Source organism: Molothrus aeneus, chromosome 10 (genome assembly GCF_037042795.1).
Source record: "Molothrus aeneus isolate 106 chromosome 10, BPBGC_Maene_1.0, whole genome shotgun sequence".
Classification (NCBI taxonomy): domain Eukaryota; kingdom Metazoa; phylum Chordata; class Aves; order Passeriformes; family Icteridae; genus Molothrus; species Molothrus aeneus.
Window position 1 is genome coordinate 9,112,575 of NC_089655.1, and position 17,193 is coordinate 9,129,767.

General features: G+C 39.7%; 1 protein-coding gene across 1 annotated transcript in view; it reads right to left on the reverse strand.

Moving 5' to 3' along the window:
- Nucleotides 1–17,193, reverse strand: part of DOCK10 (dedicator of cytokinesis 10) — a 118,568-nt gene that overhangs the window by 17,889 nt on the left and 83,486 nt on the right. The window contains exons 26-44 of the mRNA XM_066556246.1: nt 16,516–16,629; nt 15,359–15,430; nt 14,819–14,965; nt 13,699–13,782; nt 10,999–11,095; nt 10,346–10,390; nt 9,720–9,895; nt 9,477–9,593; nt 8,413–8,524; nt 7,582–7,703; nt 7,382–7,496; nt 7,149–7,215; nt 6,367–6,414; nt 5,619–5,720; nt 4,627–4,751; nt 4,143–4,255; nt 3,262–3,399; nt 1,561–1,743; nt 900–1,010 (exon numbers count right to left, since the gene is read on the reverse strand). Of these exons, the coding sequence (XP_066412343.1) occupies nt 900–1,010; nt 1,561–1,743; nt 3,262–3,399; nt 4,143–4,255; nt 4,627–4,751; nt 5,619–5,720; nt 6,367–6,414; nt 7,149–7,215; nt 7,382–7,496; nt 7,582–7,703; nt 8,413–8,524; nt 9,477–9,593; nt 9,720–9,895; nt 10,346–10,390; nt 10,999–11,095; nt 13,699–13,782; nt 14,819–14,965; nt 15,359–15,430; nt 16,516–16,629 (2,088 nt within the window). The remainder of the gene's footprint in view (nt 1–899; nt 1,011–1,560; nt 1,744–3,261; nt 3,400–4,142; nt 4,256–4,626; nt 4,752–5,618; nt 5,721–6,366; nt 6,415–7,148; nt 7,216–7,381; nt 7,497–7,581; nt 7,704–8,412; nt 8,525–9,476; nt 9,594–9,719; nt 9,896–10,345; nt 10,391–10,998; nt 11,096–13,698; nt 13,783–14,818; nt 14,966–15,358; nt 15,431–16,515; nt 16,630–17,193) is intronic.

Genomic DNA, 17,193 nt, shown 5'->3' on the forward strand with positions numbered 1-17,193 from the left:
GCTCCTCAGTTTTTCTTTTCCAGATAAGCAGTGAAATACATTTCTTTTCAGACTTATTTCCATCCTTTGTTTTGTTTAAAAGCAAAACATTCAGAAAAAGTAAATGAAATTGAATACTCCCTCCTCTATGTCACACAGAGATAAGCAAGTCACAGAAGCAGTGTGACTGACTGCAGTGCTGTGAAATCAAAGCTGGACTTCAAAAACAAATAGAATTGTAATGACATCTTATCAGATAACACACTGAATTACTTCTGCTAACTAGCTACCAATTTGCTTATGCTAACTTTAATAATAATCTCAGTGGAGATATCCTAAAGTCACCTTCAGAAGAACAACACCTCCAAAGTATAAAACTGAAAATGCACATTGACATGTGTTTGGACAAGAATTGTAAAAATTAAAAACCAGAATATTTTTTCAACAATTTTTGTATAGACAATAACTATAATAGCAGTGGTAACTTGTCTAAGAGCCAAGTACGCCTTCAGTGAGCTAACAAGGTCTTACAAAACCCAACTGTTGTGCCTGTTTTTGCTACACATTTACTGAACAGAGGAAAGGGAGCAATTGTAGACTAAAAATTGCTTGTTAACTGCAATTGTGTTCCATTAGTCCCAATGCATGACCTCTGACATGAGGCAAATTAACAAAATAAGCAATAAATAACAAATAATACAATTTTCAAATAAAAATATGTTTGTTTAAATATTATTTTCACTTATTAAGCTTCTGAGTCACAAACACGTTCATGAACTTCAGATTGCCTGAGAAAGGCACACTATGAATGCATAAATCACTGGCTAATAGAACCAACAATTTTATTTACTGAAACACTTGCTCCTGTGAAATTGTTGACCTTTTGCAAGAGGTAGTGATTGACAAAAAATGTTTCTTACTTTCATCTGCTTGTCTCCATTAGCAAAATTATTTATAATTGCGAGCGAATGCTGAAATCGAGATCCGCCAATCCCGGCATCCGCTATCAGCTGGCTCACTGCCTTGATGAGCTGCACAGGGAGCAAGCACAGGATGCAATTAGCAAAGAAATCAAGAGTTTCAGAAGAGTTTTTAACCCCTGTTTTAGTATGACTTGATGTACTTGTAATTTCATACAGTGTAATTTCATACCTCTCCTATAAAGGTAACATGTACAAAGACAGAGACTGTGAGTAATCTTTCAAAGTTTTGTAGCTGCTCACATTATCAGTGTAAATATGTTATTACTGGACTTTACATGTCTGTTCCTGTATTGTCAGATTCTGTTTAGTTCCTTCATCAGCTGTGCTCCAACTGCTGCAAGCAACACGTGAGTCAAGAATAGCCATTAATCTGGCAATGCAGATACATTCACAGCTGCTGTCTCTCCCTGGAGCAGAGCTGAGCAGCCCAAGAACAGCAGAGAATCCAGTCCAACTTCAGACTTGGCAGGAAAATCAAGCTGCCACAGAGAACTGCCTGTCTGAGGACTGCAAAAGGATTGCCTTGCTTCAATGTATATAAAAAAAAAGATAAAAACTAATGCACATCAGTTAAATATTGATCTCACACTTCACTTACCTGTAGATGGGACCTGACTATTGATTTCTGCTTGTTAAATTCAAAGTTCTTCCTCATGAAAAAATAAAGAAGAGCAGATGCTTCTGTCTGAGTTGAACGTGACCTATGGTTACAGCACTTCAGGATTTCATAGCAGAGGGAACCACAAAGATCTGCTTGTCCTTGGAAGAATGCTGATGGGAACTATTGAAAAAAATGTGTGAACATGTTCAATTCTACTCTCAGGTCTTGGTGCAGTTACTCTGAATTAACAATTTTTTTAACCTTTCAGTAACTCTCCCACAGTTATTCATACCAGGGTTTAAACAAAGCATAATCCCACATTCAAATTAAGATTAATTAAGAACAATACTCAGATTTTCCTACAAACACTGTATGCCATCAAACTGGCCTCCAGGAAGCCCAGAGAGCAGCTGGCACACAGCAAGCCCAGAAGCAGCAAGGAATCTGCCAGGAATGAACAACAGCTAGCCAGGAAAAGCAGGGGGAGTTTTGCACAGGTAAAAAGCTGTTCAGCAGAAGGAAAATACTTTGAGTAGCAAGGTCAGTGAACTTCCAAAGGTCAAGGGTTTGAAGAGCAGGAGACAACAGAGGAGGGTTCTTCAAATCATACCCACTGTTGCCAGCAGGGTGAATGTAACAGAGTGAGGGAGGAGAGGTAGAAATGCACACATGGGCTATAGATCTTAATTACTGCCTGAGGGGTTCTGCTGCAGGAAACACAACAGATCCCTGCTCCCACAGAACCATGAAGGGAGAATGCAATCCCAAAAGCTATAGGATAAACGAGAAGGGCAATTCTGGAGACTTATTAATTTTCCCCATTGCATAGAATTCTTCTATTCCCAGCTCTCTGGGATGTCATTTAAAGCTGTCTGTGGATGGTTTACTTCATATTTCCCCCATGTGCTCCAGCTGCACTCCTGGGAGAAGCATGATTTCCTCTTCTTTCCCCTGAGACAACAACCAGAGGGAGGCCACATGCTGTAAACTCAGCTACACTCTTGTGTTTCATAGAAACACTTAGGAACCAAGGCCAGCCTTGCTTATTGTCACTTCCCCAGAGCAACTGTTATGTGAGTGGTACATTCTGGTTGGTTTCCAGAGGATCTCATCTAGCTCTGAGACTTGGAAATTGTGCAGCCTTTGCAGCTAGCATCAAGTGCCTAATTGACCATGCCAATTTACACAAATGCAAGGCAAACAAAGAAACAGTTTGACACATATCCATACAATTTCCTGTGTTTAAAACCAGGTATTTGTAGAACTGTATTAGTGTGGATGAACTTTTGGTGAAGTGTCTGGAATACTCTCCTGCTGGTTCCTCTGGGGACAGCAGTAACCATTCACTGGTGGATTCTGGAAACCAGGTATCTGCCACAAGGACCACAGACCTCTAGGGTTTCAAGCTTTCCTCCATAGGTGGCAAAAGCAGGAAAGGCAATGGATAAACCACAGAGCTGGACATTACTCATCTACTTACATTAAAACTTTCACCCTCTTAGCAAATTTTTCAATTTCAGAATAGAACTGTTTTTTGAGACATTATGAACTTCTTTCATTTAATCAGCAATAAATCAGACTATCTTTGTCAGGAATAAGTATTAATAGAGTAAGTTCAGAACTTTTGCCAAGTGTCCAATTGCCCCCAAGCTGTACTTGCTGTAACATATTGCCAGGCATGAATAAACCCAGAGTTACCTTGCCCACAAACAGCCGGAGAGCAGCAAAGACGTGTTTGAGAGCTGCTGCTGACTGGTTGATTTGCAAAAAGAGCATGTGTGTGTCAAAGACCTTCCTCATCAACACATTCTGGCAGTCAGATTGCTGGAGCTGCCTCTGAAAAGTTCACAGACAAGACAGGACATTGTGGTTATTGAAGTGAATAAACAGGAGAAGGATCTGCTGGACTTACCTCGGAGTGCTCCTAGAGAGATGCTGTTTTCAAGGTAAAATTTCTGCAGATGATGCTTTCCCAGCCTGCTGCAGACTCTGGCAGTTTTTCGAGAAAAGCAATTGCTATTCCTGTACTACTCATGGATTTGCTATGCCTGTACTACTCATGGATTGCATACACTCTATTTAAGGGTTAGGCTGACAGAGAGGGAGCACTAAAATGCAAAAGGAGCTGTTTGCTGTATTGTGGCTCTGAGACCTTCAGCAAGTCATCTGGGCTTGCTGAAGCAATCTGAGCAATTTTCAAGGAGGCAGAGGATTCACCTGCTGACTTGCAGAGACAGAGATAATAAGCAGGTTGAAAATCTGTTGTTGAAAATCACTGAAATCTAGTGAGATAAGCATGGTTCAGAAAAGGTGATGTAATACTAGATGCAAGACACTTCCAAGAGCAGGGTTGTACATAGCCCTGGATATGTAGGATGTTTTTCTTCCACCTCTTTCTATTCAGTTTGGGTACTATGAACCAATTTCCTTCTAAAAGACCTTCACTGAGGCCTGGCATATCTTATTTCCCTATTCTGCTGTCGGGCATTTCAGATTTTCTGTGTGCCTGCTCCCCCCAGGCCTTCCTTTCACCCCATATCCCACCAGTTCAAGCAGGAAAGAAAACCAGCAAAACATACCTGGTGATTCAGAGTGTAAAGACACAACAGGTCAAGGATTATGAGGGAAACTTCTGTAGCTATGTTTGCCTCTGTGTCTACATACTGTACAATGTCTGTTTCGTTGGAGGTGCCTGCAGCATAAGAAAAGAAAGATTAAAAACAATCTTCTGAGTGTCATTAAGGATGATTAATTCTGCAATCTCGTCCTTAAGTCTCATCACAGCAGAGATGGGGTCCTAACTGCACTTTTAACCAAAGTGGTATTTTGAAGAAAACTGCTCATATGAGATGAAAGAAGAAGAAATTTGAGTCAACTCTCACCAGCTGCACCAGTGATGAGAGTACATCCTCTGTTTCAGTTCATCCCCAAAGGAGGGAAGAAACCTGACTGGGAAGTGGATAGATGACTCCAATCTCATAATTTTAAGAGCCTCTGGTCAAGAAAAGGCCTGATCTAAATCCCACAGCATTCCAGAGGGAAGTAAATAATTTCTGTACTTACTTGCAGTGCTACTGTCAATCATCTGCAAGAGTTTGGGGTTAGAAAATGGATTTTTGCCCCGGATTATTGGTAATGTTTGAGATCTGTGGTGCTTGTGGCCATCGTGACTTGAAGTAGAATGCATCCTGCAATTGAAAGGTATCATTAAGATCAGAAAAAAAGAATAAACTACTGTGCCTATTCAGAATTTTCCATGTCAGTTCCATGCAATGCTTCTCAATGGCTAATTAAACAAAATGAAGCAAAATTCTTCAGAGAAACAAAGATGAAGGAAGTCAGTGAGGTGGACAAAACAAACGTGCTGTGATTTCTTGAAATCACAGGGGACAAAACTTCCATTAAGCACTGAAAAAAAAAGCATTAGCTTTTTCAGGCTGATGTTTATAAAACTGTCTTCAGGTGAAGAAAAACTGAGGTAAGTTCTGTTAACTCAAAATATAAGAAAAATATATCCTGTTCAAGAAAGAAATAATACAGCTTCTATGAGGTGAAAGAAATGATGATAAACTGACAATGACAGTAAAAATACATGTGTGCATATTCATGTGTTTTAATCCTCTTTGATGCTGACAAACACATCATTAATTTATAATGAGAAGCTTAGAACTAAAATACCAATGATTATTAAGTTTTGAAAGGATTTTATATTTTATATTTGTAACTAGTGTAGAATTCAGGAGGACTTAACATCTCAAAATTCAGGTAAATTATTTTAAAATACACTTCCTGCTACTTCTTTTAAAAATGTAATTTCATGAATTGACATGATTAAAATTACTCTAGGACAGAATTACTCCCTGAACACAACACGAACCAACAGCTTGTAAGTCAAGCCAGAGAGACTCAGCTTTTTTGCAGTTTAAAGCTCTGGGGCCTCTGAAATTTGTTACATATTTTGTCAGTCTCTTTTCAGTCAATGACAGAGTATGAGGGCTGGAGGATGAGAGCCCAGGCTGGGGGTTTACAGAGTTAGGAATTCAATGCACCATTACCATTGTGAGAGCAGCCCTGATGCCTGGCCAGAGGAGTTTGAACCTTTCAGAGTTCCATTATTCTGGGTGGCCTGGACAAACTTAAAAGCAGCCGCAATTTTCCTGTTAAGAGAAAGAGAAAATAAGTGTTGATCTGTTATGAAACCTGACATTGATTTTGCCATGTCCCTGAAGAGTGAATGCAGGCCTGACTAAACCTGGTGTGGAGCAAGAACTAGTTCATCTGGTGACCTTTAATTTTGACAGTGCATGACATATAGACAAGTTCACAGCAGTGCTATAAAATTAAAAATGAAACATGAGCTGAGACAAAGCGTGCATTCCACATTTCACAGCTGAACATGATGTCAGGGAGGCAGGAGATTTTTTTTATTGCTGTGAAACAATTATCTATGCCCATTAAAACTAATCTTTCCATGACATGGATGGAAACACAGTGTTCAAAGTTCCCTTGTTTGGCATATGCACAGAAATGTGGTCAAGAACGGCCCCAGTATTTTGGGTTATAAATGCAATAATGGTTATCACATCATGCAATTCATCCTCTATAGCAGATATTTACTCAGATATGCAGAACATCACAACAACATCATTTGCATAAAAGAAAAAATGAAGCATACATCGGCTTCAGTTTCACAAAGAAATTCTTTCAAGAGAAAATTGATGGATACACTGCTAATCTCATTTAAGTCTAATAAATGCTGCAATATTTAAATACTGCAACACAGAGTCTGTAATACAGAATTACCTGACAATATTGCGTTTTCCTAGATATCTGAAGTTTTGCAGACAAACCCTGAAAGATAAAACAACACATTTTATGCCTATTAATGGCTTTGTACTTATGAAAAAAATGCCTCAATGAGACCTATGGCACAGGCACCTGCTAGTAAGCAAAAATAACAGAATGCAGCAACTCCCACCCTAGGGACACACGAGGTGTGGCAGCACTTTGCACACCCCTGTTCTCTTTGTGTACAGTTGAAGATTTCTGCCTGGTGAGACGGCAAGGCAAAAACCCAGCTGCAAAAGCATTGCTGCATCACCAGCTGAAGGTAAATAATTCACATTTCAACTACAAGATGGTGAGGAAATTCCAAAACCAGCTACCTGCTGGATTCTGCAGTCATGCATAGATTGCACTGAGCAAACCTCCCTGGGCATGTGAAAAGCAGGTCATCCTACATTATAGGACTTTCCTTATGGCTGGGAAGTTTTGAGGAGCTAAATATTTTTATCAAAGGAAGGACAGAATCTCAACACCAAAGGGGAAACTAATATGAAAATCTCTTTTAGGAGGAAGACCCAAAGCATTATGACCCTTGTTCACGGTAATTACAACATATTGGAGGATATGTATCTTATTAATAATGTCTCTTTATGACTTTGGAAGACTATAGCAAAATAATTTAAGATACAAGAGCTATCTCAGACTATTTCAATAGGTGGACAAACCCAAAGAGGAACTGTTTGCAGCCAGCACTTTAGAATATTCAACACAAACATCAAACAACCACAAAGTAAACTTACTCTAAAATGCTGAAAAAGTCTGTTATTTCTGAGAAGGGTGCTCGCAACCAGTAGGAAATCAGTGCATCTAAGGGGAGATATTAAAATATATTATGTATCCATTACAGGGAATTAAACTTAGCCCAAAGCCTGTAAAATACACTGATAATTATTCTAATTTAATGCTCACTTGGATTCAGTACTCACAGTATTTTACAGCAGCATAAATTAAATAGTGAATGCACAGTTTTTACCTTCTGAAATGGTTTTCATGATGTGAAGGAAGCACATAAGAAGGCTTCTAGTTTCAGCTTGATCCAGCTTGTCAAAACGAAGAGTTGACCCAATCAAAGACAAGGGTCTCATGATCTGTTGAGGTGACAGCAAAGGGCCTCATTAAGCACAGTGATGGACTCTCACCTCAAGCAAGCGTTCCCAACATTTGCACATGTACCTTTTCACACGTGTCAGTTCTCTCACTGTTTTTTTCATTGGTACTTGGGTTAGATTCAAGACTTGCTAAGGAAGCTCTGGAGTCAGCATGGTTTGCTGCAGAGATAGCTATTGATGAAAAGGCTGTAAATGAAAGTCACAGCAAACATGCTAAACTAAAACATTTATGGATACAAAAACCAACAAAAAAAAATGGAGAACTTAAAATGTGTCACATGCTGGATTGAGACAAGTGCTTTGAACTTCCAATAGCAAAGCTATTGATGGGTATGTTTAGTACTGAAAACATGCAACAAGTTGAAGTACAACGATTCAGTTTGCCATTTTTCTTGGCATTAAAATGGCCTGTTGCATTCTGTAAGAACTGTCCTAAGGACAGAAAAATCAGTGGAAAGATGCCTGAATTCATTTCCTTGAATTTTGAAATAGGGTTGGAGGTAGCGAATAAAATAAGTTGCGCTTCTACTCTTCTGTTAAGCATGGACAAACTATGAATATTTGCCTCCATGAGACATCAAGAGTTTTCAGGTGAAATCTTGAAACTATTTTTAACTCAGGCAGAGACTACAAGAATGAACTCAGGCAAAGGGATTTCTTAGAGCCTGAATACTGGCATCATTCCAAAGCAGGAGGGTAAGTGAAGCAGTGGAAGTAGAACAGCTTCACAAGAGAAAGTCAATCCAAAGACACCCAAAGGGAAGAGAAACATTGCACACCATGTTTCCCTGGATATGGTATAAAGAGAATTCCTCCATGAATTCTAAGCAGAAAGCACAATGGATTCAGATACACACAAATCTGCCTATGTGTCTGTTCAATCTGCCATTTGTACCTGCAATAGAGTTCAGAACATCTTTGGAGAAGGAGGTGTCCACAGAGTTTGCATGTTTCATTGCTGTCTGGCTCTGAAACCCGCCAGCCGTGCTCAGGTCATCCCTGGATCCCTGTATTTGAAAGAAACAGAACCAGCTCCAGTACTCCATATCATTATCCATAACTTGGATAATGACAGCACACCCAGGAGGCTTTTCTAAGACTCTGAGTTTGAGAACCTACTGCCAGTTATTTTGACATGACAGCCTTGAAGGATCAAGGCTTGCCATAGTGTGCTGAGCAGTTTCCGACAATATGAGGCTCTCTCACAGTGGAAGCTGTAAAGGACTGGTCAAGTCTAACTAGTGTTTGTTTCTGAAGCATTAACACAGCACTGGGAAAGCAACATTAATTGCCATTAGCAATGCTCAAATGAAATGGAATTTCATTTGCTGGAAGGATTGAAAGACACAATACCTCTGCAGAAACCTGCTTCTAGTTTTTTAAGCAGTATGGTTATAACATATCTTCTGTGAAAAAAACATATTCTCCAGATGTGCAGTTTAAAGCTGTTTTATGATGTTTCTGTACCCCTTCCCTCCTTCAGTTACTTGTAAGCATTCCCTCTGCCTCCTGGTATAGCTTATGGTCCCTCAGTTGCACCATCTTTGGCACAAAGCAATCCTGCAAAGACTCCATGGGCAATGGGAGGTTTACTTTACACCACTGTGTCCCAGCCTCCTGCCCGAGGACACATCCTCAGACCCCAGCTTGTGGTACATTGGGCACATTGTCTGGGGCACCAAATCGCTAACCCTGAAATTCCAGCCCTGGGACAGCAGTGTCCTGGCTCTGTTCCAGACCCCCATTCTGTTTCACGACAGTACAGGCTCCCAGGGTTTTGCAGGTGCTCTGCAAATTGAGACCTCCCAAATTAAACTTTGCTGATTCAAATATATCAGCAATTTCAGAACTGTATTCTGCTACCTAACTGGTGACCAGCATAAAATTGGAGCTCTTCCCACTGGATCACACTGGCTCACTTTGATCATTTCAGTGCTCCAAGAAAACCACATGGATTACCTGATTGGAAGTATTGATATTGAAGAGGAACATATCTTTCATGTAAATCCTCGGCATATTGTCCAAAAGCATTCCATAGAGCGGCATATACAGGTTTGCTATTTGTGCTTGTTTTGCCTGAAAATAAAAGACACAACATAATCCTCAAGAAAGCAATAAATAGATAGCAGTGGCTAAGGAAGTTCCATGGATGTTTAGGTGCTGCATGAGCAAGCAGTGAGGAAAGACAGGCAGTTTCTTTACCGGCTCAGCGTATCGGTCATCGAACGAGTGCTTGGCCATCAGGTTTTTCAGCACGGCCAAGGCCAAGTGCCTGATGTCCTGGTCCTCTTGCAAGGCAAAGCCAACCTCCCTCAGCAGGACTCCAATCAGGAAATGCTTACGGCAGAATTCATTGGTCAGTGTGTACTCTGGAATGTCTTGGGGCAGAATGGACAGGAGTGTTTAAATTAATATATAGGTTACATACATCCTGCCCATCCCCTTCACTTTCCGAATGTTCCATTGTTAAACCTTGAGTTCCTGGCCTGACTGCCTCATTTTGCCCCTTCATTTCTCAGAATAAATGAATCCAATATAATTATCTCCCAAAATCATGCAGTTTTTACTATTTAATAATAAAAGATGATTTATATACATGAGATGATTCCCACATGAGAATCTCAGCTGTTTGCTCATTAGACTATTGACTTCTTGGAGGCACAAAGTCCAAATTGTTGTTCCCACATCCTAAGCTAGAAGAGTTCTAGAACACAGAGGTTGAGAGCAATTCCACTTCTGAAAATGAGAAATAACTTTTGTCTAAGATTTGCCACAATGCAGTGGTCAAAGTAAAATTCTGCTCACTGATTCAGTCATATTGCTCATACCTGATGTTCGATATTCCTGTGCTGATTCTGAAGGCGTCACAGTGTCTTCATTTTTCATAAACATAAGAAAATGGGCAAAAAAATGCAGTTTTTAATTATTAGTAAAAAAAAAATTTGCTTGCTTTTTAAAAAATTTGACTCCAATTTGAACTAAACAGCTTCTACTTTCAAAAAGAAAGCCCTGAGTGTCAAAACTGAACTCGTTTTTTGATGCTGAAAACTGAGGTAAAAAGGAGACAAGAGATCATTTTTTGTTTCTCTCCCTTCCTGCTGTACCTGTTGAAATCCTCTCCTAGTTTACCACCTCCCAAGGCTATGGCAGTAGCTTTACTGATTTAGTAACTCAGTCATCACAAAAATTCCAGATAAAACTTCCAGTAAGAAGCTTCCACCTCCCACCCCCTGAGCTGCCAGAGGTTGCATTTATTTACAGGCAGGCATAGTAAAATTTTATTTTTAACTGAAAATTTATTATTTTTATTTTTAACTGAAATGTTATTTTTATCACACTGCTTAAGTACCACACCTGAAAAGCTGTTGGGGGCTTCCAAGCCTGATGCACAGACATGGCTCTGGGGAGAGTTATTTATTACCTGCTCTTTGAACCTCCCAACAATTCACTGTGGCACAGAATTCTCCTGAGGGGGCCTTACCAGGTATGTTTGAAGACCTTATGGGCAGGCACAGAGGGATGAAGTGCTCATGGTGACAGACTTCTTGGAGAAAGTCAAATTTGAACTGGTGCAAAGTCTGAAAATCACAACAAGCAATGGTTCAGTTCACATTAAAACAGGGAAAATGGTGAGACAGAGCTTCACTACTTATCTCTACCTCAAACTTCACACTCATACCCAACAATGAAACCTCAGAGCTTGCTATGCCAAGCTGCACAAACAGTAAACATGTGGTTTTCATCTCTGTTATCAAAAGAATTTGTCTCAGACAAAGAAGCTTTTTGGATTTTTAAACTATGATTTTTCATTGAAGATGAAGGTACACTGGGTCTTTTGATGACATATACCCTAGCATTGAATCATAGTGAGGTATCTTCTCCAGTCCACAGACATTTTGAACCATCATAGCTGTTATGACTTTTTTTTTTAAAATAAAGTTTCAGCCACACATGTCACACCCAGAGCTTCAGTAGCAAAAACTTCCTCTGTTGATGCCAATGAGTTCCACCTCCAAGGGATTTGGCTAATATATAGTTTTGGTATTATTTATTTAATATCTCCCTTTAAAGAAGCCATCCAGATAATTTCTGGAGCCTTGCACCTACCTTGAGAATTTATCATTCCTTCTGTAATGATGTGATATTGAGCTATAAGGACAATGCACCATTTCCAGCAACACATTTTTATTTCCATCATCTCACCTCACTGTTCTCAGTGGCCAGGTAGTCATTCAGCAGCAGGGTTACTCTGAATGCCCTAACACTAGAAAGCACTTGTAAAAGTCTTTTAATTTGCACTAAAATTAAATTGTAGCATTTCTGCTGCCACCAACAGGCTTGGATACCCAGGAAATGCACTTTTCTAAGTCTACCAAGTAGGGGATGGTAGGGAATTTTCTCCTAAAATATTTTCTCCTAAAAATATATTGTTTATTGCCCTGTAGTATCTCTTCAGGAAAACAGCATGTTAGCTGGACATGCTAATGGCAAATAAAGAAGTGAAGCATCTGAAATGTGTTCCCCAAGAGGAACTGTGACATTTTGAGGGAGCACAGCAATGAACTGATTTCTAATGAGGTATTTCAACTTTTAAATACATGTTTCTCAAAACAATATTTAAATGTCACAATATGGAATACCATAAGGGACATTTCCCTGGAACAGAAATTATGTTGCTTCATCCAGAATTACAATATATTGAAACTACACTGCTACAGACTGATACACCCACAAAATATTCAGGCAACAATATACACTTCAATTTTCTGAAAAGACAGGTCAGATTGCAGTATCTTCTTTTGATACATAAATAATCAAGTTAAAGAGGCAAAAAACACAGAAAAAGAAATCTTTCAGCACATTCAGAAGACTGACTACAGCTTAGGCATTGGACTGAAATTAAAATGATGCAAGGCTTCTCTCTCCTTGAGTTCAGAAATCTCTGATTTTATTTTGTGACTATTGTTTCCAAGTGGCACAAAGCTGCTCCAGCTGCACATCTGTCACAGCTCCACAGTGAATCTCTTCCACACACTGGCAGATGGGTCTGGAGGGATGCTGGCAATGTTCACACACTTACTGCCAAGAAGGTGCTAAGTACTGCTCTACACACTGATTAACCTTAGGCTTTTCTAGTGACCATTAATGGTCTTTTTTAATTAAACATCTGTTTTTGTGGCTGAATGTATTTAGGGAAGTCTGAAATGTGGAAACAGTTTTCAGATTGCATAATATTATTTACAGAATTACAGACTTCAGGCTATGACATTAATAACTGAGAGACTCCATTCTACAGCTGTTCCAGAGATTAAGGGAAAGTCCTGAGTTCAGAATGAAGTTGGTTTTAGCAAAAAGCAAAGCAGACCTGGAGTAATCTCAATCTTCAGCTACAAATGCACATATTACCAGTAAAGAATTATAAAAAGCTAATGGACAAAAGCTTTGTGAGCTTTCTGAGGAAAGATGAATCATTCAAAGTGTATATCTTGACTACACTGTGGTACTAAATATATGCTCAAACTCTGGCATGGAAGAGAAAACGCCTGTGACTCATCCTGATGGATGAAGAGCAAAGGAGTCATGCTGAATAATTCGGGGACCTCCTGCTGTTTGAGATTTATTGTTCAAACTGTATCAGTGACTAGTGCAGGTATTACAGAAGAAATTCAGGCTGCAGGGAATTTTACTCATAGCCAGCACAAACTAATTTGGATTAGATTTACCTTCTTGCATCACCAATGAGGTAAGACCATGGCATTCACACAAAGCAAAGATGTTACAAGCTCACTTGAGTTTACACAATGATAACTTTTTAATATGCTCTTACTTTATTCTCCTCAAAGAAAATTACTGCTTATGATATTTATAGACAGATGTACTTTCAAAAAATTAAAGCTTAAATTCAGTCTTTTGGATTTTTTGGTCTGAGCAGTCTGTGCAGAGTCTGCTTATGCAGGTCTCACTGAGTAGTTGTTTGAACATGGCTATTTACTCCCAGAGAAGGGGGCACATGGATATTAAACCCAGGAGGTTTTAATCCATATTTACTCTAAATGTTTTCACTGACTTGAGTTCTGAGCACGGGGAAGTCATGGAATCATAAATAGTTTCAATATAAAATACATTCTGCTAGTCAGTCACTCTAGAAAAACAGACACAAACAAATAAATCAGAGCCATACCTTGCTATCTCCAACCCCAAACATACTTATATAGTTGTTGACCATCCTGAACACAAATCCACGATCCATAAATGTAAAACAGCGCTAAGAAAGGGGGAAAAAAGAATTACTATTTTATAGAAAAAACCCAGTACATGGCCTCAGTTACCAGGCTGATCAATTTTGTCACCTGCACACTGGAATCATGTGTACAGATGAGATAAGCATTAGGCAGGTCAAGGAACATCAGGGACCTGGTGAATCTCCCTTGATTTTTATATTTGTTTTCAGTAATAATGAATTAATCAAACTTTATTTTCACTGTGTCTCCAGCCTAAAGCAACCACCACAATGTACAGAGCACTGGAGAAAGCTTCTCTGGTGCAGCCACTCCTGTGGGGCAGCACTGCATCCCCCACTGGAGGAGGCAGCTGAGCTGAGCATCCCCTCAGTGACAGGGCAGGGAGTGGGGAGGAACCAACCCAGCCCCAATGCTCATGGTCTGAGCTGTGCTCTCTCTCTGGGACAGAGTGTGACACTACATTGCTTCCTGGTGAGAACACAGCTCTTCCTGACTGCTGGGGCTAAATATTGTCAGCAGGTGTGAAGGTTTGAGGGCCTTGGTTCTGCAGTTACTGACATCTTTTCCTTGCAGACTCAGCCTACAGGTAGAGAATGCAATCTTGAATTCCCTCCTTCTCTGCAGTTCCTGAACTCTGCAAAACTAGCAAAGCCTTCTGCTACACACATTCAAACATGGTTCCTTGATTAGGAACAGTTAATCCACCCACAGTCATTCAGAATTACAGCATTTGACAAAAGAGCATCAACTTAAGTCTAACTCACATTCCTTACCAAATGTTTAACACATTTGAATATAAGGTAAGAATCTGCAAAACTTTGACTCTTTAAGAGCATAGACAGAAATGAATTAAAATTGCTTTAGAGCAGATTTACATGAAGCTTTTGCATTCTCAAAGACCAAAGGCCATAGAAAACTGAACAGTCACCACTGAAATTGGAAATTGAGCCATCTCCACTCAGAATTGGTTTTACTCCCTTTGACTAGACTGGACTGGTCTGGAGTTTGTATTAAACATGGGGAAGTAAGTGCACGTGCTGTAATGCCAGAACACCTCACCTTGAGAAATCTGGCAGTGCTGTAGTTTGCATTCCTGGTTTCCTCAAGAGCATCTTTGTACTTCCAAACAACATGGTCTGCTAAAACCATCACAAGTGTGTCCAGCTCAGTTTGAAATGATTCTGGAAACCTCCGAGTCCGAGAAACCTAAGCAGGGAATAGATCATCAACTGAAGAGTGCATGATGTTGCACATCAAACATTCTGGCCAAGAATAAAGACAATAAAACACTGGTCATTCTATATAGAAGAAAAATATTCCTAGAGTTCCATGGATCTATTCTGAGCACAAACCCCACACAGAAGAGTCTGGTTCATAGGCAAATGGGAAATATGTCCTCAACCTGTCTTTGTACAATCAAGAACAGGTTTGAGCCTAGCAGGTAAGATAATGTTTTTGTAAGTCAACTAAATATTTTACCAAGTATCACAGGATTTATTTTATTGGCCAGCCAAGCAGTTAGGTTCAAGTACATTCAAGTGTATTTGCCAGGATTCTGCATTTTATATTTTCCCTAAGAGATTTTGTATATAAACTTACCTTTATTTTGTTTGTATCAACCAAGTGCTGTGCCATTGATTTTAGGATGACTGCAAAGAAGAACCAGGAATGCTGTTCAAAAGAAGGAAATGAGAGCATGAATAATGATTACCTGATAAACACCTTATGATGCATCACCATTCCTTACAGATGGATTGCATGTCTTGGTAATGCACAGCGTTAAACACTACGTGACAAATAAATTTAAAAATCTAAGTGCCATGTATTTGAGTAACACTGGATCGTGTCCTTAAAAGAGGTGAAGCCATCTCAGGCATTTTGTCACTGTGGCTTTTTGCAATAAGGAGCCTCCAAACAGCACTCCTACAAACTCCCATTCCTACTGAGCACTGTCTTCATGGTTTGCTTGCAGGGACTGGCAGAAAGGTGTGATGCAGAGAACCTCAGAGAATAATGCACCCTGTGAGTTCCAGCAGATATTTGGTAATTTGGCACAGAATAAGATGGTACTTGAACAGAGTGGTTCTTCAAATACCATTTGAAATGGTGAATAAGTATGATACAGATTAATGTCTCAGGATATATGTGAAACAAATACACTCCAAAAGCTTATACATTGAAAAAAACCCCATACCTCCCCACAATAAACCCAACCACAGGCACTTTTTTGTGGCTGGCCCACCATTTCTACAGGTTTTATGCTTTTTTCAGACTATTTTTGCTAATGGCTCAATAAAGAAAATCAGAACTGGTTCATTTTAAACAGGTGAACACATTTTTTGTCTCTGGGAAGTCCTGGGCAGCTCCTGTATTATAACCCAGAGTCTCAGGGACAGACCTTACAGATGTATGAATTTCATACAGATCAATATTTTCCTTGCATCTTCCAAGTTAAAAATTAAAACAGAGTATCTTAAAAGCAATTACCCACATCATACTGTGTAAGAATTAGATCTCAGGTTCTGACTGAGCTGCAATAGACAGGAAGAATTTTATTATGCAAACCACAGCATCGTGAGATATGTGTTATGCTGAGAACCTGGAGCAGCTCTGCTCATTCTGACTGTGGAATCACTGCAGGACATGATTTGGACAAAGGTCATACAGGGAAAAGGAAGAGGAGAAAGAGATAAGTGAGTTTCAGGCAGAAAACCAGTAGTAAAACTACAAATGTGCTAATTCAAGCTATCATTCACCTTTAAGACCTGTTTCACAGTTACTTGTTCATTTGACTTCAGCAGCCCAGTCACATTCCTGGATAGCTCCTCATGGACAGTTCTTTCATCAAATGATTTGGTCCTGAACACATACTGGAAAAAGAAAAAATGAAAAAATTCAAATGTGCATTAAAACAAATACAAAAAAGCCTCAGTAGGAGATGATAAATCATTTGTGTGCCACTAACAGCTGACAATCTTTGCTGCCAAAAGATCTTGAGCAAACAATCCATTCACATAAAGTTTAATTTCCCTGGAAGTAATGGCACAACCCTACAGAACCTCAGTTTTGAACACAGCATCCTGCTGATTTCAGCTTAATGTGAATCAAGAGGAAATTCTGCTTAAAATCAGAGCTATCATTTAATTCTCAATAGATTATAGGATCCTGACACCTTCAAACTGCCTTTCAAGCCATTCCACCTGGGAAGGAAAGGAAAGGCAAGCAGAGGAAGAGTGGAGGGTTTTCCACACACCTAGTCCAGGTCACCTCTCACCTGCTCCTTCCCTCCAGTGGCAACAGCTACTCAGAGCTGGTAACAACCCCTCATCCTGAAGGGTGTAGAGCACCCACTGCAGCTGACTGATGGGCAAAATTATACTCCTTGTAAAAACTGAGCCCCCAGGGGAGGAATTTACCTACCAAGTTGCTAGGAA